Source organism: Coptis chinensis, chromosome 6, assembly GCF_015680905.1.
Source record: "Coptis chinensis isolate HL-2020 chromosome 6, ASM1568090v1, whole genome shotgun sequence".
Classification (NCBI taxonomy): Eukaryota; Viridiplantae; Streptophyta; class Magnoliopsida; order Ranunculales; family Ranunculaceae; genus Coptis; species Coptis chinensis.
The window spans coordinates 25,451,267-25,478,738 of NC_141461.1; the positions used below are offsets into that span (position 1 = coordinate 25,451,267).

The 27,472-nt window shown below is 35.8% G+C and overlaps 2 protein-coding genes across 3 annotated transcripts; one reads left to right on the forward strand and one right to left on the reverse strand.

Annotated features, from left to right (window-relative positions):
- The first annotated feature begins 3,969 nt into the window (after positions 1 to 3,969).
- On the forward strand, positions 3,970 to 20,317 carry LOC147492311 (Ran-binding protein in the microtubule-organising centre protein). Of its 2 annotated transcripts, none has more exons than XM_086565211.1 (12): positions 3,970 to 4,339; positions 4,412 to 4,513; positions 6,434 to 6,514; positions 7,544 to 7,653; positions 7,761 to 7,896; positions 7,976 to 8,074; positions 13,033 to 13,138; positions 13,239 to 13,603; positions 14,071 to 14,226; positions 14,342 to 14,539; positions 19,420 to 19,743; positions 19,998 to 20,317. In XM_086565211.1, the coding sequence occupies exons 1-12, from the start codon at positions 4,022 to 4,024 to the stop codon at positions 20,088 to 20,090; spliced, it is 2,088 nt and encodes a 695-aa protein (XP_086421337.1). In that variant the 5' UTR covers positions 3,970 to 4,021; the 3' UTR covers positions 20,091 to 20,317. The 2 variants fall into 2 exon arrangements, with proteins under 2 accessions (XP_086421337.1, XP_086421338.1); XM_086565212.1 differs by having other exon boundaries at positions 6,434 to 6,475; positions 7,562 to 7,653.
- Positions 20,318 to 21,026: 709 nt separating this feature from the next.
- Positions 21,027 to 25,995, reverse strand: LOC147492312 (succinate dehydrogenase subunit 5, mitochondrial-like). The gene is made up of 4 exons (XM_086566229.1): positions 25,648 to 25,995; positions 22,710 to 23,022; positions 22,449 to 22,634; positions 21,027 to 21,596 (listed from the first exon to the last, which is right to left on the reverse strand). Exons 2-4 carry the CDS (start codon positions 22,953 to 22,955, stop codon positions 21,537 to 21,539), a joined length of 492 nt encoding a protein of 163 aa, XP_086422355.1. The 5' UTR covers positions 22,956 to 23,022; positions 25,648 to 25,995; the 3' UTR covers positions 21,027 to 21,536.
- Between the last annotated feature and the right edge of the window lie 1,477 nt (positions 25,996 to 27,472).

Below are 27,472 nucleotides of genomic sequence, written 5' to 3' on the forward strand. Positions count from 1 at the left end.
TCAAGCAAAAGAAAATGTTTTAGCTAAACCCAAGCACTCCAATACTCTTTTGATCTCCAATGCTTCAACAAAACCATCACTGTCTTTATAAAAAAAATAGCAAAAACGGTTTGTAGCAACTTGGCGCACCTCAGTTCAGCGTCATCCACTTCACCTGTGAGTTCCTCCTTTCCTCAGAATTACCAAGAAACTCCAAGCCATTTTTTCATCGTTGCCACCAATTCTATGATTTATAAATACTTGAAGTTAGAAATTGCAACAAATAGTTTAAATAAAAAAAATAAAAAACTTCAAAGTTATCTCTTGTACAACGTGTTATGCAAAATTGACATAATCTCATTATGTAAAATCTGCAGCTTTGAGACATTCTAAGAGTATTTACTTAAGTTTCAATATTTTATATATTTTTCTGTCCAAATTTAAGAAGTTAGAATATTCCATATCATTGGTCATAAATTGTATGGAAAATTGATATATATCATTCTTTGGCAGAGAAAGCTAGCTACCCAAAGAATAAAGTTAGGTTAGGTAGGCCCAATTGAATTAAATGAAATCTTTTAAGCATAATTCTATAATCTAACCATCTACAATGCAAAATCATAAAAGCTAAAAATGCAACACCATACCAAGAACGTACTTGAGATTAACACTGTATAAATTTTTTGGATAAGATAACTTTGTGATAATGGTTAATATTCTATAAGATTTAAAGTTTAAAGCGTATCTCACACAGGGGAACAATATACACATGATGAACCAACAATACACGTTATCATGTCCAAAGACTTACTCATTTGTGGTGCTTGGTTTAGGACTTCTTCACCACTTCATCCTCTTAGACTTCTTATAAGCACAATCATTATTCTACTTGTGAGAACCTTACAAAAACTTCCATGAAAAAAAAAATATCATCCAAAGAAAGAAAAAAATTATATTGATAAACAACAATGATTATAAATATCCGCATTAGATCAAAATTATTTTGATATTGAGGTTTTATTATACATTAATTTTCAGTAATATCGTGAATAGTCCATCATAAATTGTAGACCCACCAACCAAATCATAAGCCTTCTGGCCAATGCAATAGTACAGTAATTCAAACCGCTAAAGTACAGTAATAGTTGGCAGAATAGTTAATGCCATTTGTTGTTGGCTTAAAGACTATCAGAGCTTATCTCTAATTTGCCAAGCCCGTATGTCAAGTGGAACCCAAACTTTGACAGAGAACCATCCATTAGAGAAGCATATAGCACAAAGGTAAGAACCCAGTATTACCCTATCAAGTGTATACTAATCCAGTTATGCCCCTAAAGAAGAAAAGTTGAACACCTCAAAAAAGCCATAGTGCCATATTTTTTTTCGTTTTTTGTGCATGTATGTATTGATAAAATCCTTGAGGTGCCTTTAACTATTAGGGCCTGAGGCAGCCTTGCCTAGTCTAAAGTGACTTGAAGAACAACACATATGTCTACATGAGATAAGACACACAGAATATTAAAGAGACGAAGATGTTTCCATTAATTTTGCAATCACAAAGAAAATGAGTATGTATAGATGGATCTCAAGCACTTAATAATAATAGAAAAATACCTCAAGATGTTGAGTAGCTTCTGTAGTTAAACCAACAGTTGCTCCACCAGACACATGAATCGCTTTACACCTCCTATTTTGTGGCCGGCCACCAAAAAGCGATATACGTGGTAACCATTGGGACGAGAATACTGTTCCATCGAAAGCAAAGGCCCAAAGCAATCCCCATTTGGAATTTGAACATAACCAACAGGCATTTCACAACACTACCCAAAATGGATTCGTAATCGAACCCATCTAATGGCAATCCAGTAAGAGATTTCCCAGTCACGACTCTCTGCAGAGCTACCCCATCTTACTCGCTTGCAGTCCCCGAGCTTTGATTTAAGCGAGTAAGACGGGGTAGTGCCTGAAACCACTGAATCAATAATTCCCTCGACGGCTTCGTCTTCGGATGAATGAGTGAATATTTTTGGAGGAGGAGGAATTAACGATGGGCGATAGATAGAGTATAGGCTCACAGGAGTTTGCACTTTGCAGTGTGTATGAGCGATGCTTAGTGTCTTGCCATTGAGTTTCCTAATGATTTATCCTTTTTGATTTCAAGTATTGACTTCTACCTTCTCGTTGGGACACGTTTTCGAGTAAGAATACTATATACGTGGGAGGGAACTCTGCTCCCCTTTTACACTTCTTGACGTCATATTGCTCCAAATTTTCATGCCTTTCTGTTTCATTAGTCTACAGATGGAGTAATTATATTGTAGAATGGTGCTAAAGAATTAAGGCCCTAAGGAGGAGTGAAACAACGTCCGTAGGGATTATGAAGGCAAAGTATCTGTGTTCTTTTATTGCAAAGGGAAAAGATAGAAGCATAATAGGAAGACACAACCTCAAGTAAAATCTTGAATCCTTCCCTCTGTAATTTTACCCACTAAGAAATAGTATTGAGGTATTCCTAGTATGATTAAAAATATATGAATTTTGTCAAGCCTAGTTGTTGAACTTGTATAGATACGATTCGGACTCTTTTTGATGGGGTATATTGTTGCCTTAGCAATCCCACATAGACCATACTTAGTGTCAGCCACATTACGTTCCATCCTGATGTATCCATCTTCTCCCCAATCAGCTCCCCATGAATTTTTCACAATCCAATATTTTATACCATTATCTACTCCATACCCAACAATAGTCATAGAATGGATTGAGTCCGATCCCCATGGTCCAGTGCAAATACCTGATTTATAGAACGTAAGAGCACCACATTTGATGTAAATACTAAGAGCAACAGGTTGTTTTGCCACCACGACCTGCAATGCTTTTTCATCGTCAATACTTTCGTAGTCATCAATGGTCACAACTTCTTCAAGCGAGTACTGTCTTCTTCTTCTTATTCGATGGGGGCAAAGAGGGATTAATCTAGCTATGCTTCCTCAATTTAGAAGGGGAGAGCTATAATATATATATAAAGACAAATGTACATTTTATGAAAATCTTCCCTAATTACATCATCAAAATTATGATTAGAGCTTGGGCTCAATTTGAACTAATTGCCCGAGATTAGAAGGTCTCTTTGGATAAGGGAAACAATTTTACAATGTTTGTCCGTTATCAAAAAAGTGAGCGTAGTAACACATTTCTTGGACATTTTCCGCTTCCCCAATCTTCACCCTTTGGTAAATTTTTGTTCTCTCCTATGAGTCTGTGGACCGATAATATCCGTCTATACTCTGTACCGCCCATCGATCGACAATTTTAAGATTTTAATAAGAAAGTACAAAAGTGGCACATCACGTGCACACACACTTTCAAGTAATCTAACTACTTTAAAGAAAACTGTCCCGTGAGCGGTGATATTTTCCTCTTATACCCCGAACATATTTGGTTATTACAATTATTATTAAAAGGTAAATAATAAATAAGATATGTTATGGAAGGGTAAGACCGTATTTGACCGGTAAAAATTTAGACGTTCCCCTTGATTTAGCACATTATCCTCGGTTTTGCAAATATTTACAATATTGCCACTGTTTTGACACGTGGACTCCTCTTTTCGAAATTGAAAATCTTCCCTAATTACATCATCAAAATTATGATTAGAGCTGCTCAATTTGAACTAATTGCCCGAGATTAGAAGGTCTCTTTGGATAAGGGAAACAATTTTACAATGTTTGTCCGTTATCAAAAAAGTGAGCGTAGTAACACATTTCTTGGACATTTTCCGCTTCCCCAATCTTCACGGCCACTGGTAAATTTTTGTTCTCTCCTATGAGTAGTAGGGCTGTGGACCGATAATATCCGTCTATACTCTGTACCGCCCATCGATCGACAATTTTAAGATTTTAATAAGAAAGTACAAAACCACGTGGCACGTCACGTGCACACACACGCCTGAAGTAATAATAATAAGAAGAAACGCAAACTCTTAAAACCAAATCCAAACTTTAATTTAATTTTTCTCTCTCATCAAAATCAAAAGTAAAAAATGGAAGCATCTCTATTCGTAAACTGGGAAGCATTAGATTCACTAGTTTTAAATTTCGCTAAATCCGAAAACTTAATCGAAGATTCATCACCACCTTCATCACCACCCTCCACGTCATCAACATCCACGTCATCATCGTCAACATCACCATCATCACTATTCTCATCATCTTCATTATTATATCATTCTCGTTTACTCATTCGTCAGATTAGAAAACATTTAGAATTCGGTGACGTGGACTCTTGTATTCATCTTCTTCATATCCACGCTCCTTTTATTCTCGATGATCACCGTCTCCTTTTTCTATTACAAAAACAGGTATTACTAATTATTCATTTTATTTATTATTTGTTTGTGTTTAATTTTTTTTTTTTTATTATTTGTGGTTAGAAATTTATTGAGCTATTGAGGAGAGGTACGGAGAAGGATCGGCATTTGGCTATTGAGTGTTTGAGGACTGCTCTTGCTCCTTGTGCACTTGACGCGTATCCGGTATTTATCATTTTCTATTATTATTTTATTTGAATACACTGATCTTATAGTAATAAGAATTGCTAGGGTGTAATTTGAAATTAGTGGGACACCGAAAGGAAGTCTTTGTTACCTTCATTTTACCCACGTGGTTGTTAAATGGCGTTCTTTGGGAATTGTTGCGTCGTCTTGTACTCAAATTACCACTGGTCTATTAGATATTTTAATTCTCCGTTAACTAATGTGCTAAAAACATTGTCTTTGTAGTTTGTGGACTTCAGTAAATTTGGAACTGGCCAATACAGAAAGATAAGATTATTATGGTTTTCAAAGTTTGAGAATATATAGGAGTTGTACTTGGAGTGAAAAACAACATCAACAAAAGAAGCTTATGTCACCACCACTCTCTACATTTGACCAAAGGAAATGTAAACAATAGACTAGATAGCCTTTTGTGTCTTGGAATTGCTTCAAAGAAACTGGGTTCCTTTGGCATTAAAGATGGCATTGAAGAAGTCTCAAGCCTGCTTATTGAGATGCAAGTTGCACTTGACTTATTTTAGTAACGATCCCAAGTTTGGGTTGTTTGGAAAAAAGAAAAAGAAAAACAAGGGAAGCATTTAAAATCTTGTTGAAGATAAAGGAAGAACTCTATGATTGTTCTGGGGAGGATCGGAATTGAAGATCTAAAGATTCCAAGATTTTGTGTTCAATTGAGACAGCATCATTTTGTGATGTAAATCCCGCAACTTGGTATCTTGCTAACTGGTGATTACGTAATTGCAATGTTCCTTTTTTTTTTTGGAATGAATGAAATACATCCTTAACTACTAGAAAAAGGAAAAAAAAGAAAAGAGAAATAAAGAATGTGTTTGAGTGTTTCTACTACTGTTCTCATTAATGAGCTTAACTTTGGATTTTGCAAGACAAATACATACGCATAGTTGTCCTAGTGCTCATAAGCTCTAGTGTTTAACTTTCTTGAGGATTCTATTTGAGCTTCATCCTAGTGCTCCTTAAGATTTCAAGATATATTTATGCATCAGTAGTTATCATGGAGTTGGGCTTGACCTTTTTCTTTTCGATAAGCAATATTGGCATAATTCAGAGTTGACGTTAATCTCTAGAGCTTACAAGAACCCTTCTCGATTTGAGTGCAGATTTTCCATCTGAAGCTATAAACCAGCTATGTTACATTGTTAATCAATATATTGCGTGTGGATGTCTGTTACCTTAACTCATAAGCATTCTTCATCTCGTAACGCTGACTTTAAGAGTATTTACATTTCTTTACAGAAAGGATACCAATTATTTCCTTATATTTGTTTTGGAATGATGCTGGATCTCAGGCAATTTAAGTAGTACAACATAACGATTGCATTTTCAATAAACTGAAAGTTAAGAAAATTTCAATGAATGGACCTGACCTTTTGTGTAAGTGGCGTTCATTACGAAGATGAGTTGCAAAAACTCAGAACTACTGAACCATCTTATCCAATTTTCCTTGGAAAGGGAAATGTCAGCATTCTTTTCTGTCATGTGCTTCCTTGAAAATGAGAAATAAATAGCATTTACTATATCAGTTCCTCGAAGTACCTCACTTTATTGTTAACCATGCAAGACTATTTCACTGGACGGTATTTTTGGAACAAAAATTTGGACTGCATTGTTGAAAGTGTGTTACTATTGCTAGTCATTCCCTACATATAGTAGTAGAAATTTTGTTTTATTGGTAAGAAACAGTGAAGAAAATATGGATCTCATTTCCTTGTAGAATTTGTTTGCTTCTTTCAACACCGATGCCATTTAAGTCACCTTAGCATAATGATTGTCTGGAAAACATGTGATGTGATTCTTCATTGGATTTACTTTTGTGAAATTTTTGTCTTTTATATTTCTGTTGCATGTGCTGACAATGACATGTTATTGTTTACTTCTCAGGAAGCATATGAAGAGTTTAAACATGTGCTTCTTGCACTTATATTTGACAAAGATGATCAAGCCTCTCCTGTGGCAATTGAGGTAACCATATTACTTCTTACTTCTATGAATACTACATTTTTTTTTCCTACGTGCTTTATTTGATATTAAGAATCCCTTGTTACTACTACATACCATTATCAGGACTACACCCGATAGTCTATAGCATGTGTTTATTTATATAAAAAAATAAACGAGAAAGAAATTTTTTCTTTTGAATTACTTTATCGGTTTTAACTGCAGAGACCAAAAAAACCTAGGTTTGTTGCACAGTGGGTTGTTCTGAAACAATCTTAAATTCCATGTTTGGGAAACATGGCATCCTTGTATTTTCCGGACTTTCATTTTCAAATAAATTGAAGTCCCGAGTCGTAGATAATTACTTGGTTCTTGTTTAGCAAGAACATTGACGAATCATACTAGTTTTCTCTTTTGTTTCCCATATACATTTTACGAGATGTTGGCATGCCACAATGGATTGTAAATTTGTTAAAAAGTTTTAAGAGGACAACCCCCAAGGGAGATGTCCCACATTGCTACTTTCCTTGTGTGCAGGTGGTCCATTGCGGATTCGTGGACACACCACCAACCCAAATTTTTTAGGAAGCTTTTATTATTGTAAGCTCTTATTTTCATATATATATACTGAAGTGATACAAGGATGAAACTAATAAGGCCGTATCATCTTCTTCTCTTTTCTCTCCAAACTTCCTCTCCATTGACAACTTTACAATTTTACTATATATATGGCAATCATCTAGCAAAGTTATTTCTATTAGTGTTAAGACTTTTAAGTGCTAAAAGACAGTTTTAGTATGGTTGAAGTGTTAAAAGACTTAGGATCTTCCGTCCTAATGATATTAATAGTTAATATTATCTCCATTTTGTTGTTAATATTTTTTCTTTTAAAAGTTTTGGTATCATTTTGGCACGTAATGGTAGATTGTTAGATGTAAGGGGATGTTTGTTGGGGTGGTGGTGTGTGTTTGGATAGGGGAGTCCAATACGTTTGTTATAGCTTTACTTATTAAGACATCATTTTACAAGTTTTATGACTTCTATCTGTTTCAGTGGTCTGAAAGGAGGAGGTTTGACATTGCTGGATTTCTTTCGTCCTTTCTTAGAGTTCACTTTAATGCCTACGACCCAATGTTTTCAATGACGTTGAGATACTTAATAAGGTTATCCATCACCCTTCCTAATTATTTGATTATCACGATTATATGTTCAGTTGGCTTTCTGTGGAGGTCCACATGTTAACTTCTGATTGTTTCTCAATTGAATGCAGCATACATAAATTTTATTGCTCTCATCAAGGTATTTCATCACCCATTTCAGACCTCACTGAAAGATTGCTTCTTGAGGAACGTGACCCTCCTCCAATTCCCAAGGAAAGCTTGTACGAGGCACCTCCGTTTGATGAGGTGAGATTTCTTCTGCCAAATCTTTTTGTTGTCTTTCCAGCATTTTTTTTAATAAATTTTCTTTCGGTTAAAATGTCAGGTTGATATCCAAGCCCTTGCTCATGCAGTGGAGCTTACAAGACAGGGCGCAATTGATAGTTTGCGGTTTTCCAAAGGCGATCTGGTTCAGGCATTTCAGGTTCTCATTCATACTATTTATCTAGAAGGTCTGGCATTATTATTGTAGGAAGCGCTCTATAGTTCATAGTATTCCAATAAATGTATGGTGTTAGGAAGCAAGAAGGGGTTGTGGAGGACCAGTGATGCATGTATAGGAGGAATAGTGCAAATAGTAGTATACGATTGTATATGAACATCACGAAGACAAGCACACATTTTCTGTTTGGAAAGCCCCATACATTACTCGTCTTAACGTATGTATGATATTTGCAAATATTAAAGTTATTATATTGGCATGAATATTATGATAACCAACATACTATACTGAGCATTTTTTTGGAGGGGACAGTAAAGCAAAAGAAATTTCATTTAGCAGACTGTGAGAAGTTTACACTACAGCCCAAGAGAAAATGAATTTACCTTATCGCTGCATCCTGATCTCTTACAATTTGATCAAAGCTGAAGTCTCTAAGGGCTGTGAGAGTATGAGACACCCACAAAGACTGCTGCGAGTTACAATTGCAAATAATGCGTTGATGCTCACATAATTTGTCATGAGAAATTCTTTGGACTCTCTTACCAAATGGTGATATATTGGCATGAGGGATGACTTTAGAAAATAGAGCATGTGAGTGACAGAGAAAGAAAAAGCAAAAAGTACTAAGTTTAGGTGATGAATAGATAATGTGTACATGTGCCACGATGCCAGATAAAATAATTTTGTATTTTATAAAGTTTTAAGACCCTTAGAGCATCTTTAGGAGTGATATCAACCTAGCATCAAAACACCAAATTTCCAACAATTTGGTATTTTTTCAACTTCAGGAGAGTCAAATGTTGATGAAAACACCAAAAAAATACCAAACCAAACACCAAATCGGCTAATATTTGGTTCCAGGTTTGGTGCTGTATCAAATCACTCACGTGGTTTTACCAACATCGCGTGGGCTTGGGCTTCTAATTGGGCTTATATGGTGCGGTTTTGCCAACACCGCTTGGGCTTGGGCTTGGGCTTGGGCTTCTATTGGCGTGGTTTTGCCAACACTGCGTGCGTTTTTTCTGAAAATTAGAACTGTGGTGCATAGAACTTGAGAAATTATGAATTGTGCATAAAAGTTAAGAAATTAAGAATTGTGCAATTGAAGAAATTAAGAATTGTGATCCAAAATTGAAAAAAATAAAAAATTAAGAATTGTGCAATCCAAAATCTATGATTATGATATAATATCCAAAATAATAAAAAACCTATCATATTACATAAAATTTATTTAGCTCTCTTCTTACACCCCTTACCACTCGATTCCTCTCCTCGCTTCTATTTGGATATTCCTAAACTGCTCCTCTAAGTTCCTAACTTGAGAATCAAAATCTTCTCTGTCTGCACGAAGGTTAACTACCTCAACCAGAAGTTCCTCATATCCCTGATGTTGTTGCGTGTACACCTGTTGAATATCCTTATACGCTTTTTGAGTCTTGTCATACGCACGTTGGGATTGCTGATATGTCTGAGAATGTCTCCTCCTTTTCTTGGCTATAATGATACACGACAGTCCTCATCCCATCAAACATACAAATTTGGTTCTCATATCTTTTCCGAATCTCAGCCTGAAAATCCAAGAAAATACATTGTGAGTACATATTATATATATAATGAATAAGAAAAATAAAATAACTAAACTCACCGTGGTATACTGATCAATTTGCGGCTCTAACTCTTGGCAACGAGCACGAGGCACCTCAGGAATGGAAATGTAAGTAGCCTCCCCATCAGGTCCACACACGGCAAACATCTGAGGATTCTTGCATTACACGGATTTTGGATGATATACATTCGAGAGGTTGTGGGTTGTAAGCCGTGGCGGATGAGGAATACGTAGCTCACGCCTCATCCCTTCCAGGGCTCACAAACTTCGAAGTTGCTAGCCCGACCAACAGGGGGCAACAACGGACCCATGGAGATCTGGTTCCACCCATCTATAATACCGATCGGTGATCGCTTCAACAACAAAAGAAGACGCATCTAGCTAAGGACCACCACTGGCATGAACTTCATGAACTTGAGTTCTACCCCACAACTTCGCATCACTAACATCTGGCATGGGAGCACATGGAACTCCATAACGTCCAGTCATCTGCCTCCAACATCTTTCGCCACAGTACAGTACCAAACCTTACAGTCACGTGCGGCAAAAACAATTCTGTGACGTGACAACACACAAGCATGCTGCGCAACTGGATCGTCAAAGGCAGTAGTCAAACGCCAAGGTCTCCACTCAATAGATGACAATGATCTAATATCAATCTGAGCACGAGCCATATAGACATTATTTCTAATTTGCTCCCTGTACGAGTCAAGTGAGGCCCTGACCAACTACCAAATCTAGGGCGAGTATCAGCAATCATGTCTATGTTAGGACAAAGAGTTCGAAAGTACTCATAAAACCAAATCTCTAAAAGTCCTGTGAATGGCTTCCTGCAATCTGAGGACTTTTACTTCCGAATGTCTGTGAAGCTTTATCTAACGCCGCTATCAATGTGGCATATACTGAGGTACCCAGGTCATAATCTCTCATAGCATGCAAATCAGATACATAAGCATAATATCCTAGTCGTACTGTAGAATAACCATTGGGAAACAGAATATGCCCAATAAAAAACATCAAAAAAGTCCTAACATATACATCAGCACCCTCACTACTAGGTAGAACAGTCAAAGCTAATTTCGCTCGTGTATCAGGATCCAATTGGAGTTCTATATATGCAGTCTTAATATGAGATAGCTTAATACAAGAAGAATCATAAACATCCGCATCCAAGCGAGGAAAACTCCAGTGTTCTAAAAAACGGCCTCAGTGGCCGTGTAGGCAGTGCCTAGCCATCTTGATTTTCACCCTAAACGGTTGATAAAACAGTAGACCGTTTAATCGGGACTCGGCGGCGGATTAATCGGTCTAGGCGGGGTTGGACAGTTTAGAAGGTCCAGTTTGTTATTTTGGCCCAATTTGTTATAAGCCCAATTAAATTTAAAATCCTATAGGCCCAATTTAAATTTAGTTAAAAAATAAGCCCGATAGGGCTTAGAAACAAACAATCGGGCTCTTCTTCTCGGTCTCTCTTGTTTAACAAAAGATCAACTGCTCTTCTTCTCGGTCGAGATCAGCTGCTCTTCTTCTTCTTCTCTGTCAAGATTCTTTAACAAACAATCCAGTTCAACCGATTATGCTCTTCTTTTCGGTATGTATTTTTTCTCTCCAATTCTGCTCTCTTTTTTTCTTCTCTTTTTTTTTTCTTCTCTCAGCAATCCAGCAACCAAAATAAATTAAAATAGCCGAGGTTAAACAATCCTCACAACATGTAAACCATGGCGCGACTAACAGATCCCACCTCATTCTGTTTCCATGATTGTTGATGGAAGTGCGCTGTGCGCCACTATTAGAGAAAAAATAAATAAATTATACATATATATTTAAATAATTATATATATATATATATATATATAATTAATTAAATAAAACCGCCTAGCGCCTAGCCCGTCTAGACGCCGCCTAGAAAGCCTAGGCGCTCCCCTACCGTCCGACTACTGCCTAGCGTTTTTTAGAACATTGGAAAACTCATAAGCATACTATCCATATTCTCATAATTTGTATGAAAAAGTATCGGTTGGCCTATACCGATACTCAACCCATAAATCATAGTGAAGTCTAGTGGTTGTGAACCCTAACTCTGCTATAAGGAAATGAAATGTATGAGTTCTACTCCACCATCTTTCTACTAAAGTTATGACCACTGCCTAATCAGCCTTCTCATAATCCACATCAACCAAAAGACCCAAAGGTGTATACAAAATAATATCTCTAATATGTACAAACTCATCCAAACTCTTAATAACCTTCCACCACTTTCTAACACCAAGTAAAGCCAATCTAACTCGGTAATCAATAACATGCTGATATTATGGAAAAAAAATAATGCATATAAGATAAATAATTAATTGGTCCAACTCAACTAATTAATACATAATATTCAAAATATTTAATCAAAACTAATTAATTACTTGAGTATTAGCCACTGCACTCGACACGTGTTTTGTATCTCGTGTAGAAGACAACTTCCATATCAAGTGCTTCACCGGGTGCAAATTGCCAATCGAAGTCGTTCATTTGATACTCCAGTACATAGGGATGTCTATCAGTCGGCGCGACATCCTCGGGTTCTTCTCCCCCACCGTATTCTACTTCCTCGGGTTCTTCTCCCTCATCACCAATGTCGTTTGTGTATTGCCAATCATCACCTTCGAAAGGTTCAAAATGATCTATATAAAATTTCAAAAGTTTAGGTAGGTTTTTGTTTTTTTTTTTTTTATTAAGGAGAGGGTTTATAATTGAGAGAAGAGTTGAAAGTGATTGAACCGCGCGGCTTTGGTCCTGATTATATAGAAGTAGCACGCAGTGTTCTGAACACCGCGCGGTTTTCTCAAAACCTTGTGGGCTTGGGCCTGTCAGTTGGGTTTTAGTGGCGCGGTCTTGGAAAAACCACGTGGGCTATATATGGCGCGGTTTATCCAAAACTGCGTAGTTTGATGTCGAAAATTTGATGTTGTTCCTAAAGTTGCTTGGTGTGTTTTTGGTTTGGTGTTTTTTTTGTTCAAATTTTGGTGTTTTTTTGGTAGTTCTCCTAAAGATGCTCTTAAGCTTACAAGTATGCCATTAAGCTATAACATAACATGCTACTAAAAACTTACAACACTCCCAATGCTTCCTACATTTGATGTCGTGATTATTAGTTTCAGAATGAGTTTAAACTTTGATGGATGAGAAGAGAGAGAGGGATGGGTAAGGAGATGTTTATGATAGTTTGATCTGATAATCAAGTTCATTATATTATTGAGTTCATAGAATTTGTTTGCTATATAAATTATAAAATGTACTTGTATAAGTGGAAAATTATCCTTATCATCTTCTTGTGTGTCATCTACAGAATGAATTATGCCGGATGAAACTGGATGTTTCTGTGCTTGATGAGCTTGTTCACGAGTATAGTGTTTATAGGGGGATTGTAGATGGAGACCTTACATCATCATCTGGTGACTTTTTGTTGAATACTCTACATCTTAACTGTTATGAGAGATTTTCTTGAATGCTGTCTGTTGCTAAAGGGATTATGTTTTAATTTCTTTTGATCAGGCATTCAAACTTCGGGTGGATCCTCAATAGTATGTCAGTCAGATCATCATTCCACAAAAGAGTTTAACAGTGATAAAGATGCCCCTCAAGAGATAAATGCTGAAACAATGAGCATTGAGGGTACTAACATTGAGTTCAGATCAACTTCTGAGGTGATGAACAACCGTGATGATTGCAGCACCAGTGAAATACATAAATCTGAAAACTGTAGGGGGCTTCCAAGGAACCGAAGCCCTGGATCTGGGGAAAGACGTAGACGCAAGAGATGGAGGGGAAGAGTTGAAATGGAAGAAATTAACCCTGACATTCCTTTTTCTGGTACCAGAAAGCCTGATCCTATCAATGACACTTTGGAGGAACAACAGGTAATCGGTTAAACTAAGGATCATACCTATAACTGGGTTTGCATATAGTTACCTATAAATGGGTTCACATATACTTCATAGGACAAAGGGTAGATATAGTTGCCAGTTGCCGCTTATACATGGATGGTTTTGTTGCATTTGGAATTTAAAAAACATCATGTCCTTTCCCTATCTATCTATCTATCTATCTGTATGAATATGATACAAGTCATGAGCGAGAGATGTCATTGCCTATCTGTCTATCTATATGTGTGTATGTATATGATAGAAATCGTGGACAAGAGACACAAGTCTTTGGAGATGTAAGAGATGGCAAGACCAGTTGTGCACATCTGCCGCAGTATAAGCTTTTACGTACATGATACATGTAAAATGAATATAAAATTAACAGTAATTAACAGGCTCAATACTACTAGGGAATTCTTAAGTTGCACCTTGATGATATTTTGTATGAAAATTTATTACAGATTGTCAGCAACAGCGACGATAATAGATATGAGTTTGTTCTAGAGATGAAGGATTTTGCTTATAAAGGAATGGCTTCAGAGGTTGTGGAGGAAGTCAATGCGATGGATCCAAGCTTCTTCACACAGAATCCTGTTCTTCTATTCCAGCTTAAACAGGTAAATTGTAGATGTGGCACGAAGAACAAGAAACTAAATTGAGTTTTTCCCATGATATACTTCATTGCAAGGCTGAAGAATTTATGTGAAAATCTGACCCCTGTTTTTCTATCAGGTTGAATTTCTTAAGTTGGTTAACTCTGGTGCTCATTCTGAGGCTCTAAGGGTTGCATGCTCTTATTTAGGTCCTTCGGCATCTAAAAACCCATCTTTGCTGAAACCTTTGAAAGAGACTCTGTTGGCTTTGCTTAGACCTGATGAAGACGCTCTTGCAAAAGGTGTTTCTTTACCAGTTCTTGCAACTTCCCTTCAGGTTAGATTTCCCTTATTGGTTTTATGTAAATGCTCTTAGTTTACTTCTCCTTACATGGTTTTGTTTCTATTAGTAGTTGGTACATTATGAAATTCTCATGTTAGGATAAGCAAGAAATTCTGTTAAATATTATGTGCAGTAATGGGATGTCCATCTTGCCCGAAACCCGTCCAAAACCCGAACAAAATACCCGCACCGAACCCAAACCCAAACCGAAATGCATAGGGTAGGGTTTGGTCACACTCTCTAAACCCGGCCCAACCCGAGCCCGACCTGATAATTTAGCCCTAAACCCATTAAAAGGGCTAAAAAACCCAAAAACGAACCCGGATCAAAATCGTACCCCAAATCCGGTTTCAATTGCATACTATTAATCTCATATAAAAGAATGAGTTAGATAAATATTTGGATTATGATTTCATTCATGTTTACAATAATGAGTTATTTGATATATTGGATTATGAAAAAATTTATGTCGGGATTTCTAATTTTTTCAGTAATTGCACGTGATCATGTGTCTATAGTTTATTGACTTTATTCCGAGTCCATCTATTTTTAAATCATATCAAATAATTATGTCTGAGTATAGGTGATAATTACTTCCAAGTTCATTAGAAGTTTTATTTTGTTTGAAGGATTGGTGGATAGCCAAAGAAGGAATAAAATGTAGATATATATTTCAAATAAAGTTTCTTATTGTCTTTTTTCTTCATTTATACCGGCCTTTATCCTACCCGAAACCCAAACCCGATCCCGATGGATACCCGAAATATAGGGTTAGGGCAGGGTTTGGTCACACTTCTCAACAAAATACCCGACTCTAAATCCGACCCGCTGAAAACCGGTCTGGGTTCGGATAACCCGATGCCCGTTCAAAACTCGAAAAGTTGGGTTTGGGCCGGGTCGGGTACCCGTTTGGACATCCCTATGCAGTATGCTTGGGACTTTGGGTCCATGAGTACATCGGACATAAGCTTTTTCCCAAGACCCTCCTAGTGCAAAATAGTCTTTATGATGAGGAATATAAATTAAATGGGAAGAACGCATTATGTACTCATGTAAGTACGCATCATCTACTCATCTCATATAGTCATATCGTGGGAGGAAGAATGCATGCTGAGTAAGTTGTTTTCTTTGGCGAGAAAAAGGGGATTATAGGGTGTAGGGAAATAAGTTGTTACTATTGAAAAAAATAAGGAATAAATATTGGTTTGTTTGGCCTTGAGAAATAAAATATTGATTTGTTCGGCCTTGAGAGACAAAAACACCAAGCAATCTTTGGATGTAGTTTTTTCCTTTTCCATTTTGGCGATTTAAGGAGCACAAATGTCTTTGAAAAGACGTCATCACTACAGTACGTTGAATGGGAATCTGTAACTTTTATGTTTAAAAGAGGTTTTTTCCACTTACCAGTTTGGTATGTGGAACTGTATTACTGAAACCAATCATAGTTTCTAGAAAGAGACTAGATTCAAATGGTTTCACTTGGGGTATTGTATTCTTGGTTGACTGTTTTTGTGGAAAGGAACTCTGAAGGGTTTTGTGTGATGTACGTTGTGGTCACATAGAATTTTTGGACCACCGGTCTATGATTAGGAAGGGTACAAAGCATGATATTTCAGCCCTCTTTCTAGTTCCAATGTTGAGAGTTGGAGGTAGATCTGTATTTAAGTGGTTATTTACCCTTATATGCGGTGGGGAGAGGGGGAAGGGAAGATGAAAGAGATTAGGAAAGGTATAAAGAGTGATATTTCAGCCCTCTTCCTAATTTCAATATATAGAGTTGGAGGTTTCTGTACTTTAGCATTATTTATCCTTATGTGGTGGGGGGAGGGGGAAGGCAAGTAGAAAGATTTGAAGGGTATAAAGCATGGTATTTCAGCCCTCTTCATAATTTCAGTGTTTAGAGTTGGAGGTAGATATCTGTACTTTAGCGTTATTTACCCTTATATGGTTGGGAGAGGGGGGAGGGAAGATGAAAGATATTGGCATACTGGAAAGAGCCAGCAAATGGAAAAGAAAGTCATTTACAAATTTCTATGACTCTATTGTCGAACCAAATGATCCACTTCTTAAGAGAGTTCATTTTGAATTCTTTGGGGATTATTAAATCAACCACTAGAATACCAAAAGCTATTGCAATACCTCCTACATTTAAAATTATTTGATCTTAGTCCCAAGTAGGGGTGCCAATGGGTACCCGAAACCAAACCAAAACCAAAACCGAATGTTTCGGTTCTAAGTCTTAAAAAGTTAGACCCATTTAAAATGGGTCATTAAAAACCGAACCGATAAAAAACCAAAACCGTTGAACCGAATAGTAAAAAACCCGTGGGTACCCGAACCGAAACCAAAACCAATTATTATGATTTCGATATATAAAATTTAATATTATATTACATTTAAGATAATCAAACTCATACATCATAATATAAAATATATTTTTTACGTGTAAAAATCTATTAAATATATATAGCATAATAGTGAATGTGTGTTGTTAAATGTATATTTTATAATTATACGTTAAACAAGTGTATCATAGATTGTTAATAATAATGTCAACGTATATATTATGAATTAACTAATACATTTTATATTTATTAACTTATGCACGTGTATATTTAAATAGGATATACATGCTTGATATATTGTGGTACACACACCTATTATAAACCAATATATAGTGTTTGCACGTGTACACGATCGAGTTAATACAAAGAAACAAATATATGTGTATGTACTTAAAAAAAAATCAAAATTTAGATATTTGATTATTTTAATTTCTATATCAAAGGTTTAAATTATCACATGAATAGTAAATGTTTTAACGTGTATGATTGATACATATTCATAAATTGATGTAAATATGATTGTTGATACATCACTAATTATATATAAAATATTATTGTGTAGGAAAAAAAAAAATAAAAATAAAAATAATGGCAAGTTTTAGTATTTAAATGATTGAAATTGTTTAATAATCATAATAAATAATAAAGACCCGAATTAGAACCGAAACCGATAAAAACCCATGGGTTTTTATGGTTTTGGATTGGGTTCTATAATTCTCATACTAAAACCGTTGAGAACCGAAACCGATAAAACCGTAAATAGTAAAACCCAAACCCAAACCGCTAAGACCCGACCCAAAACCGACCCGTTGGCACCCCTGGTCCCGAGGGAAAGCTCCTTTTTAGCTTTTATGCATTTTCTCTTCTCTTTTTGGCGATTTTGTAAGCTCAAGGCTACTTGGCTGCAGTGGATTCAGGCTGTCTGGCCTTCAGGCGTGTTTAGCTTCTTGCTGAAACTTCAAGTGTTGATATAATTCCAATTATATAAATCACATCAATATATTGTGTTTTACGGATCAAAGAAGCAAAGCCCCTGGGGAAAGCCTAACAGTTACTGACTAGTTGGCTACGTCTAAACACTAACGAATAGAAACCCCACATGCTTATACCTAATAAGAATGTGACATGTCAGCATCATATTTGAAGATTAGATCAATAACTGATCTACGGCTTGGGCTATGAGGGATTGAAGTTTTCTTAATATGCTAGCAATTCATGGGTGCTGATGTAGTTACATCTAGTCCCTGGGCCTGGAATATCCAAGGCAGCGCCTAGCTTGACACTCTATTAGTGGCGAGTCCAATGCCTGCGTAAACACACCTTAGACTGCAATAAAAAATTTGCGGTGATGAATTCCTTAATCTACTTAACACTGTTTGTAGTTGAGATAAATTTGTTTCCGTAACTGGAGATGGCAATACTAATTATTATATTATTATTTTTTTCCGATAAAAATTATAATATTAATTGTTTGTGCAATAAGTTGCTTATCTGAAGAGAGTATGTAGAAGTTTTTCTTTTCTCTACTAGAATATTGAGTCGATTATGAATTTTCATGAAATTTTTTATTGTTGGGTCTGATCGGTAAAGTGAAGATTTGCATTCCACATGAAAAATAAAGTGAGGTAACCTACAGTCCAAGGAGAAGGGAATCGCAAAAAGAAATGAACATCCTAATAGGCTCCAACCGTACAATCTCCTAAATTAAGGCTCTATAGATAATATCTAATCTCCCCATCACGCAACAAATTTCTCAAAAAGTTATTTATTCCACAAAAACTTTGCTAAAAGAGCAAAGAAGGGCTTTATGGAAGGGCTTTTATGGTCAGAGAACATTCTAGATCGGAGGTCCGTGCTCTTGGGGCAGTCAATGGATAGGTTTGGGTCGGATTTTGGAAATTCCATTACCGAATTGATAAGATATTAGGGTATCTGAAACTGACCCGGATTGATAATATTATAGTGCATCGGAAACTGAAATAAACTGATAAGATTATATTGCCAACCGAACCCGAACCGACCCGAACTATGAAATCAATCAAATCCCAAATAATATCAATTTATAAAACCTATACAAACTTAATCCTAAATACTATTAAAATGCCATTTTATAGATGGGCAAATCCAGAACCAAACCCATATCTTATCGGAACTCAGAATTGAACCCATTACCGAACCGAAACTGAATCACCAAAACCGAAACAGCTTTTTATCGGTTTGTTCCGGGTCGGATATCGAGTTATCCGAACCCATTGACAGCCCCACGTGCTCTGAGAGAGAAAAGAATGTAAAAAGAGAGTTTTGTAGGTTTTTTTTTCTACATTAATGTGCGATTATGTTATCCTTGCCCACTATGAAGCCCTATAAACATCAGAGAATAATGTTATCTGCACCTTTCCCATGACCTTTGTTGCTGTAGGTCGTAATATGTCCTTGTTTTTTTCTGTCAGAAGGAATGCAATTATTTTTGCAGATAGTTCGAATTTATATTCACTTGGGTGTTCTTATGAAACCACTTGAACCCTGTAGGTTGCAATGGGTAGGAGGCTTGGCATTGAAGAACCACGGCTTATGAAGTTAATGCGAGCGGCACTTCACACACATAATGAATGGTTCAGACTTCAAATGTGCAAAGACCGTTTTGAAGGACTTCTGAAGATAGACTCCTTAAAAGAAATCCATGCTCCCTTACTTACTGATGACACATTCAAGACAAATGCGGATATGTGCACCCCAGGATCTTCTCAAGTGACCATATCCTCAAGCATAACAATGCCAGAAGATGGAAACAGCCCAATGCAGGTGTCATCTGGAGATGTTATTTGTGACGAAAATGCAATACTTAAAGTAATGGTAAGTTTTCGACTTTTCGTAATGCATATCTCCTACTGCTTTTTATAGCTCGGCGAGTCGGCGTAGTCATCAATAATAGAGATTTTAGACTTACCCCCCACAACTTTGGTCACATCCAATGTCTCCAAGAAATTGATTAGATGTAATAATCTTTATGTTCTTTTAGTAGTACATTCATCTGCGATTTGTATACTTCCTCTCTGGGAGTTTAAAGTGTTTTAATATATATTTTTTTTCTTTCTGGATTGCCGCAGGAGTTCCTTGCGTTGCCTAGGGCTGATGCTATCCATCTTCTAGCTCAGTACAATGGGAATGCTGAGTCTGTCATACAGCAAATATTTGCATAGACAATTTTGTGCAACTGTAACCACTCTCTCTTTATTCAATTGATTTGTCCTGAATATTTATTTCATTCAATTTGTGCTATAGCATTTCTTTGTATATAATTATATATTACGCAGGACATGAATCGGACAATGCACAATTTATCCCCTCCCATCAATCACATCCCTGTAATAGTAACTCTACATTATTTTTTTGAGATTCTCATATATTCAGCAAGCCTATTGGTGTAGATATCTGTCTTCAATAACGTGGATGCATTCGATTGAGATGAAGGGAATACTGTTACTCCCTTTCTTTCATATTTATCTAATTTGTTTAGGCATCCGTGACACTGAATATGTTTTGACCTTCTGTTCTTTATTTTTCATTGCTGCAACTTCAAATAAGATGTAGGCTAATGACATGCATTACATGCGACGGCGAAACTATTAAATCATACTGGAGGGGCTGGACTGAAGAGCAAATACATGGGGACTTCAGGAGTACCTTTAGGCCTTAGCAATCTAAATGGACTTTTCGAAACCTGCCAGTGCCAAACGTGGTAACCAACTGAAGATCCCCAGTTTGGTTTTTTTTTAGTTGGAGTTCTGATTTAATCATTTCACTATCATCGTCAGTATAACAAAACCGAATACAGAACATACCTATGTCGGCTGATTATAAAACGTAAGGAAAAAAACCTCGTCCTTAAACCAAACATTTTGGTCACTGTCTAAATCCATGCTGTTAAGTCTAATTTCTTCTCGTTCCTTCCGCTCATTTGACAAATAACAAAGGCCTCTAAATGTAATTCAGAGTAATACCCAGAGAAATGGGATTCGTAAACAAAATTGTTAATTTCCAAACCATTGAGATCTAGAGTGCTGCTTACATACAAAACGGAATTCGAAGCTCTCCTGCCACACCTAACTGCACCAGAGACTAGAGTTGAAAGTATAGGAAGGAGAAGTTCTTGTGTTTGGATAAAAACTCGAATAGCAAATTCTTGTAATTACAAAATTATTGTGTGTTGAAAGAACACGCCACATTCTTGTGATCCGAGATCGTAATTAGAATTGTTTTTGTAAGGAAAGATCAAAATGAGACCAACACGCCACATTCCAAAAACTTCGCTAACTACTACAGAACTTACTAAACAGACAAAAATAAACAGACAAAAAAAGTAAGGGTTTTAACTAAATCATGCTGTAATTGTTGTGATTTCCAGATTGATCTTCTCCAAAACACCTAAAGCACTACTGGAAATAGAAGCTAGTCCACTTAAATCATAACTTGCTGGCCATGCTACGTTATTTCCATCTTTAACTTGAACATGTGAGCTTTTTATTTTTTCCCTGCAAAGTTTCCAAGCACGCATCAGCTTTGTATTCCTATCAAAAGGGAAAACCTTATCAAGTATCTGTCACATTCTAGCTGCATCTCAAACCAATTCGAAACTCTCTCGAAAACTAGGGCCCTCTCTGCTCAAGATAAGAGCCAGACAGTCCAGATGTCCCAAGAACTGAGATCTGTAACCCAAAAAACCAAGAAAATTAAGGATGTAAACACATACTTTGAATAAACCAGTCACCAACATAAACAAATGCGTGTGGATTCTTTGCAATAAGACTTAAGTTGTTAACCATCTTTTTTGTGACATGATTAAAGAAAACCATCGGTGGCCTATTTCGGTCAAGCACACCTCACAATACAGAGAATTGAGGACCAGATTATACAACTAGACTAGAGCCAATCAGACCGGAATATGCTGCCCACATACTTTCGATCTTATTGGGTGAGTAAAAACTAAAAAGAGAATGGAAATACACTTAAAACATCAAATCATCAATCTCAAACAAAGCCAGTTTTAAATCCAAGACTTGTAAATGTTTGAACCACTTGGATGCTGCTCCCAAGAGCAATAACATCATGCTGACACCAGTGCAAATCTCTTGATCCAAATAACAATATCTCAACCATCTTTAGAAGACAACTGCTATTCCTATATGTTGGAACTGCGAACAGTTTGTACCCAAAGAAAATACAGAATAACAATAATTATAATAATAATCATAATAACCATAAATAATGATAGTAATGACGGTGATGATGATGATAATAGTAATAAAGTAACAAAATGAGAGTTTAATTGAATGGACGGGTTTATTATGAGAAAAGGAAATATTCCAAGTACAAGAGGATATCATAGACTCCTTCAACATAATTTTTTTCTAAAACAACAATTCAATGTGGTTTATGGAACACATGATCCTTTCATTCGTTTTTATTTTTCTTGTATAAGCAGAATAATATTCTTCAGTGGCTAACATGTGCTCTAACTCCTCTAAGATGACAATTCATTATGAAGAACAAAATGTTACCTTCCCCCACTCCGAACCAAGGCCACTACACCTCATCTTCAAGTATATCATCTTTGCCCCCAACTCTGTCTCAACTTTCTTTCTCAAATAGATCTCATCAGGGCCAAATGAATCCAAATAAGCTATGTAGCGTTCATGTACCACACGAAATGCATTAGAGAACTCATCTGACAGGGGTTTTACATTCTGCAACATAACCCAAGTCATCAAATTACAAAACTGCAGAAAGAAGAAATGGAAGGAGAAATGTCCCAATCTTACCTCTCCACTCATCCAAACGGAATCATCAAGTTCCATTTTCATAGTTATAAGGATGCCACCAAACTGCTCAACAACCTCAGCTGCACAGAACACATTAGTTAAGGCCTCCTGGCCAGACTTGTCGTCAGTGCTTTTGGACAATGCTTTTTTGGCATCATGGATAATAACATCTAGCAGCTCGTCCCAACTTGCAGCCATTAAATCCTTAAAAACATTCTTGATGTCAGGATCTGTTATGACAGGCATGTGACTCACATCTTCACTAAATGAGCGCGCATACTGCCCAAGCTGCTTGCAAACGGGGGCCTGCAATCTGTGCAAGTTTGCAATGTTTTAAGCAATGCCCGTATGTTAAGCTCAAAGCCGGAAAGACTTAAGATATCGTCTTTGATAAGCTTGAAACATAATGTATAATTTTTTCAAAAATTAAGGTGGCTACAGTAGTAACATATTGAAAGGGCTGTGTGCATATTCAAGAATGAAGACGTTAGGTGGGCACACATGGATAAAGTAATCTAAGGTTCAATAATTTGTGAAATACGAGAGAATAATTCATATTTACAAAGTGGTAAGTCAATTATTCGAAATTTGAAAGTTGCATGTACCAATATAACATACGAGTTCAAAAGCTCGAACCATATAAAGAAGAATGAGAAACAAAAAAACAGAAACAGAATAAAAAAACATACATATAAACTCCACTGTCCCTAATTAGTAATTACCCAACTAATGTGCATCCAGCATGCCTGTATTCATGGATCATGATTGAAATAAACTAGCTGCTCTATCTTGACGTGTTAGATGGCTGTTTTTGCAATACAAAAGGAACAGGCCTCTATGATAAGCAATAAAAGCCAGGTGTGGCCTACACTCTACAGTTGAACATAACTATACCCTCATGCACATTTCTGAGTTCTGAGCTACAGGTTTTCATACGAAATTCGACAAGTGATAGAATTTTAAACTTAAGTAACCAAAAAGCCTCACTGAAAGTCTGAAATAGCTCAATTCATACTTCCCGTCGATTTAAGAGTACAACACGGTCGACAGCTAATGACAAAAAAAAAAAAAACTTCTAGAAATGTCGACTTTTTTCAAGGTGTGACTTCATAAGTGGAAAAACAATTGGTCAGTTGCAGAAACATAGATTAAAATACTACAAACGCAATCAAGTCTAATGACATATATCAAGTTGCAACTGAACCCTGAAACAGCTTGAAAAAAGGTCTGAAAATGTTTACAGCTCCCTTGCACTGCAGCAATAAACAATTAATAAAGAACTTCAAGCTAAAAAGAGGTTGCAGGAAGGAGACATGGTTACCAAGTTTATCAACTGTAGGTAAAGCATCCTTACAAACAAGAAAAGGAAGGAACTACTAAACTAGCACTAATCAGATTAGTCAATTTTCTATCCTAATCAAGGTTAAACACGCAATGAGGATTAAACCTCAAGGCTCGCCTCAAGCCTCTTATGGGTCTAGTGCTGTGATGCTTAAGCCTTACATGTTTTTATATTTTGTTAATTTTGTTTTCCAGTTTTTCTCATTTTTATAACGAACTAACACTTAATAACTCTTTAAGAGATTCAAATATCCATATTAGGTTATCTTTGAGCATCAAAACACCTCACAAACTTCCGTCATCAAACCCAATTTTTCTTCATTCTCTCATTTTTATTTTTATTTTACATTGAATTGAGGCTTCAGCCTCATGTGATTCTGAAGCTCGCCTCAAGCCTCACATAGGCAGAGAGCACCAAGGCCCAAAATATCAAATTCGGTGAATATTTCGATGTACTAAAAAACTGATATATATTGAATATATCGGAAATATTGGAGATATCTATTTTTTTGTTGACCAGTCAAAATTATGTTTTGTATGTTGATATATTGGAAATATCGTCAATTATATCGAAAATATCGTTGATTATATCGGAAATATCATCAATATATCAGTCAAAGTCAACAATATCGGTCAAAATCAACAATTTATATTGTATATATCGGTCGATATATATTGTTATATCGGAAATTACGATATATATCGGGGAAAAAAGGATTTAGTATTCGGTTGAGATATATCGAATATATCCATGTCGGTGTACTATAAAAATGATATATATATCAGCGATATATCAGATTTATCAGCGATAGTTTGGGCCTTGGAGAGAACATAGGCAGAGAGCCTTAAGGCTTTGATGCGTTTTCTTAAACACTGATCCTAATACTAAGTAATTCTACAGGGATATTAAGAATGTAACTACAGCCTAATGTTGAACATAAAAATTATATATGACATAACTAATGGTGCCAAATGTGACTCTTCTATCATAAGAGAACCTTTATCTGATGTCTTCTCTCCTTGAACTATATGTCCTAAAAGAATATCTATATGTTGTGTTTCTCTCCTGCAACTATATGTCAATAGTCCATAAATCCAAATCAGCAGATAAAATGATATGCATCAATGTACTTATAATAAGACTCAACAAATAGAGTCAACACTTGCTTCATGTAAACGGAACGGAATGATGACTGGAGGTGGATAGATGAAAGAAAGGTAGTAATAACGTTTCGGAAAGATGAAAGAGCCAGCACTAAACATACCAATTGAAACTAAATCTGCAAAAACCAATTATCTCATCAATGTCGACATATATCATAAAACTAAAGAGCCCATATATCGGGAGTGGTGATTTATATGAAATTATCGTAAAAAAAAAAAAAAAAAAAACGCTACCAAACACAGAAATCTCTACAAAACAGTAGATGCTGAAATAACAAACATATCATAAAACCATCAAATGAATAAAAAAATAAAAAAAAAACACATAGACTTTACTAAATATTTCACTAAAATAAGGAAAGCCCATTTCATATATAGTTCTAAAAAGACTGAAAAACATAAAATAAAAGAGTAGTAATCTAATGAAGTTTACCAAAAGAGACTTGATTGAAGGATGGTTGTTGTGAGAAAATGCTTATTCTGTTGGGTTTGATGGAAAAGGGGTTGCTTCTGTAATGACGGGTTGTATTGGAGAGTTGGGTAATGGAAGATAAACGAGGTGATGACTCGATTCTTCTTGTGGAGGAGCGATAAATCGATCCAACTATTTTATCCATTGTTGATTTCAGTCTCTTCCTCTTTTCTATGTTTCTAGATTACGTTCTTTTATTATAAATCTTGTTTAAGAATTCATTTTGCGTATATTTTTTTGGGTGGAGAACCGATATTTTGAGTGATTTTTTTTTTCTCGGTTTAGTGAGAAATCGGTCATCTTCACCAATTAATCGGTCAATTCAGTGATGATTAAATAGGCCGGTGAGAAAAATTAAAAAATCGGTAAAAACTAATCGATTTTCCAGTGATACGGCGATTAATTTATTAATTGGTCGTTTTGGCAGATATTGGTAGCATAGCCACCAAGGTTAGTCTCTTCCTCTTTTCTATGTTAAGAATTAATTATGCGTATATTTTTTTTAGGTGGGAACCGATATTTTTAGTAATTTTTTTTTTCACGGTCTAATGAGAAATAGATTATTTTGGTCAATTAATCGGTCAATTCAGTGATTAAATTGGACAAAAATTAAAAAATCGATAAAAACTAATTGGTTTACAAGTGATATTGGTAACTCTAGACTGGCCACCAAGGTCAGTCTTTACTCCCGAATGTCCCCCACAAAATTATTTTAACAAGAAAATAGTCTAGAGGACCAATTTGGGGAAAAAGTAACTCTAGAGGACACTCTTTTTTGTGAGTAACTCACAAAGACAAATTTTAGAGAAAAATAACTCACGAACCCACTATTTCAAAACGAAAAACGACTAAAAAAGGTATCAAACTTTACATCTTTTGACAATATGGGGACCAAATTTTTTTTTCCTGGCAGTTTGGGGACCAAACTGTTTGATTTTTGCAATATAGGAACTTTCGTTAAATTTCTCTAACACCATTTCTAATTTTTATTATTTTTTTTTCAAAATTGCAAATTAGAAAATTTATATTAATTTTTTTCAACATTACAAATTAATTTATATTATTTTTTTTTCAACATTACAAATTAATTTTCATTTGTATTAATTTATAAAATGAAAATTAATACAAATTATAAACGGTATTAGAGAAATTTGACGAAAGTTTCTACATTGCAAAAATCAAACAGTTTGGTCCACAAACTGTCAAGAAAATAAGTTTGGTCCCCATATTGTCAAAACGTATAAAGTTTGATACCATTTTTAGTCGTTTTTTCTATTTTCAAAATTATGAACCTTCAAGAACAAAATAAGTTGGCCCGCCTTTTTACTTTTTTTAAATGTCAGTTATACTCTTCCATGAAAATAACCCTCAAGGACAAATTACCCGGATTTAAAATAAATATTTTCCGATTTTACTCTTTCTGTCATTTTACTATGAACAATGAGTGTTCATACCTTCTGCTGGTGTATGAACAATGATTGTTCATATCCAAATAGGTGAATGTACCTTATACAATCTATTGATATATGAACGAACCCAAGGTGTAACACCCATATTTAAAATACATTTTTATTAATTATTTATTTATTTATTTATTTAAAATTGGATCGGATTGGATTTGGAATATGTGGGCCTGATTTCTGGGCCCGAGTCTGTGTTGGGCTTGGGTTTCAGACCCAAGTATATAATCACATTGTTCTAGAGAATAGGGTTCTTGGAGAATAAAAAAATAATAAAAATAGAGGCAGAGCTAGAGCTCGTGGGCTAGAGCGTTGGAGCGCGACAA

Coding starts and splice junctions, on each gene's coding strand:
- LOC147492311 (XM_086565211.1), top strand. CDS start 4,022: ATGGAAGCATCTCTATTCGTAAACTGGGAAGCATTAGATTCACTAGTT. Junction 14,227..14,341: donor TTCTATTCCAGCTTAAACAG/GTAAATTGTAGA, acceptor TTTTTCTATCAG/GTTGAATTTCTTAAGTTGGT. Junction 14,540..19,419: donor TTCTTGCAACTTCCCTTCAG/GTTAGATTTCCC, acceptor TGAACCCTGTAG/GTTGCAATGGGTAGGAGGCT.
- LOC147492312 (XM_086566229.1), bottom strand. CDS start 22,955: ATGCCTGTCATAACAGATCCTGACATCAAGAATGTTTTTAAGGATTTA. Junction 22,635..22,709: donor CCGTTTGGATGAGTGGAGAG/GTAAGATTGGGA, acceptor GTTATGTTGCAG/AATGTAAAACCCCTGTCAGA. Junction 21,597..22,448: donor TTGGTTCGGAGTGGGGGAAG/GTAACATTTTGT, acceptor TTTGGGTTACAG/ATCTCAGTTCTTGGGACATC.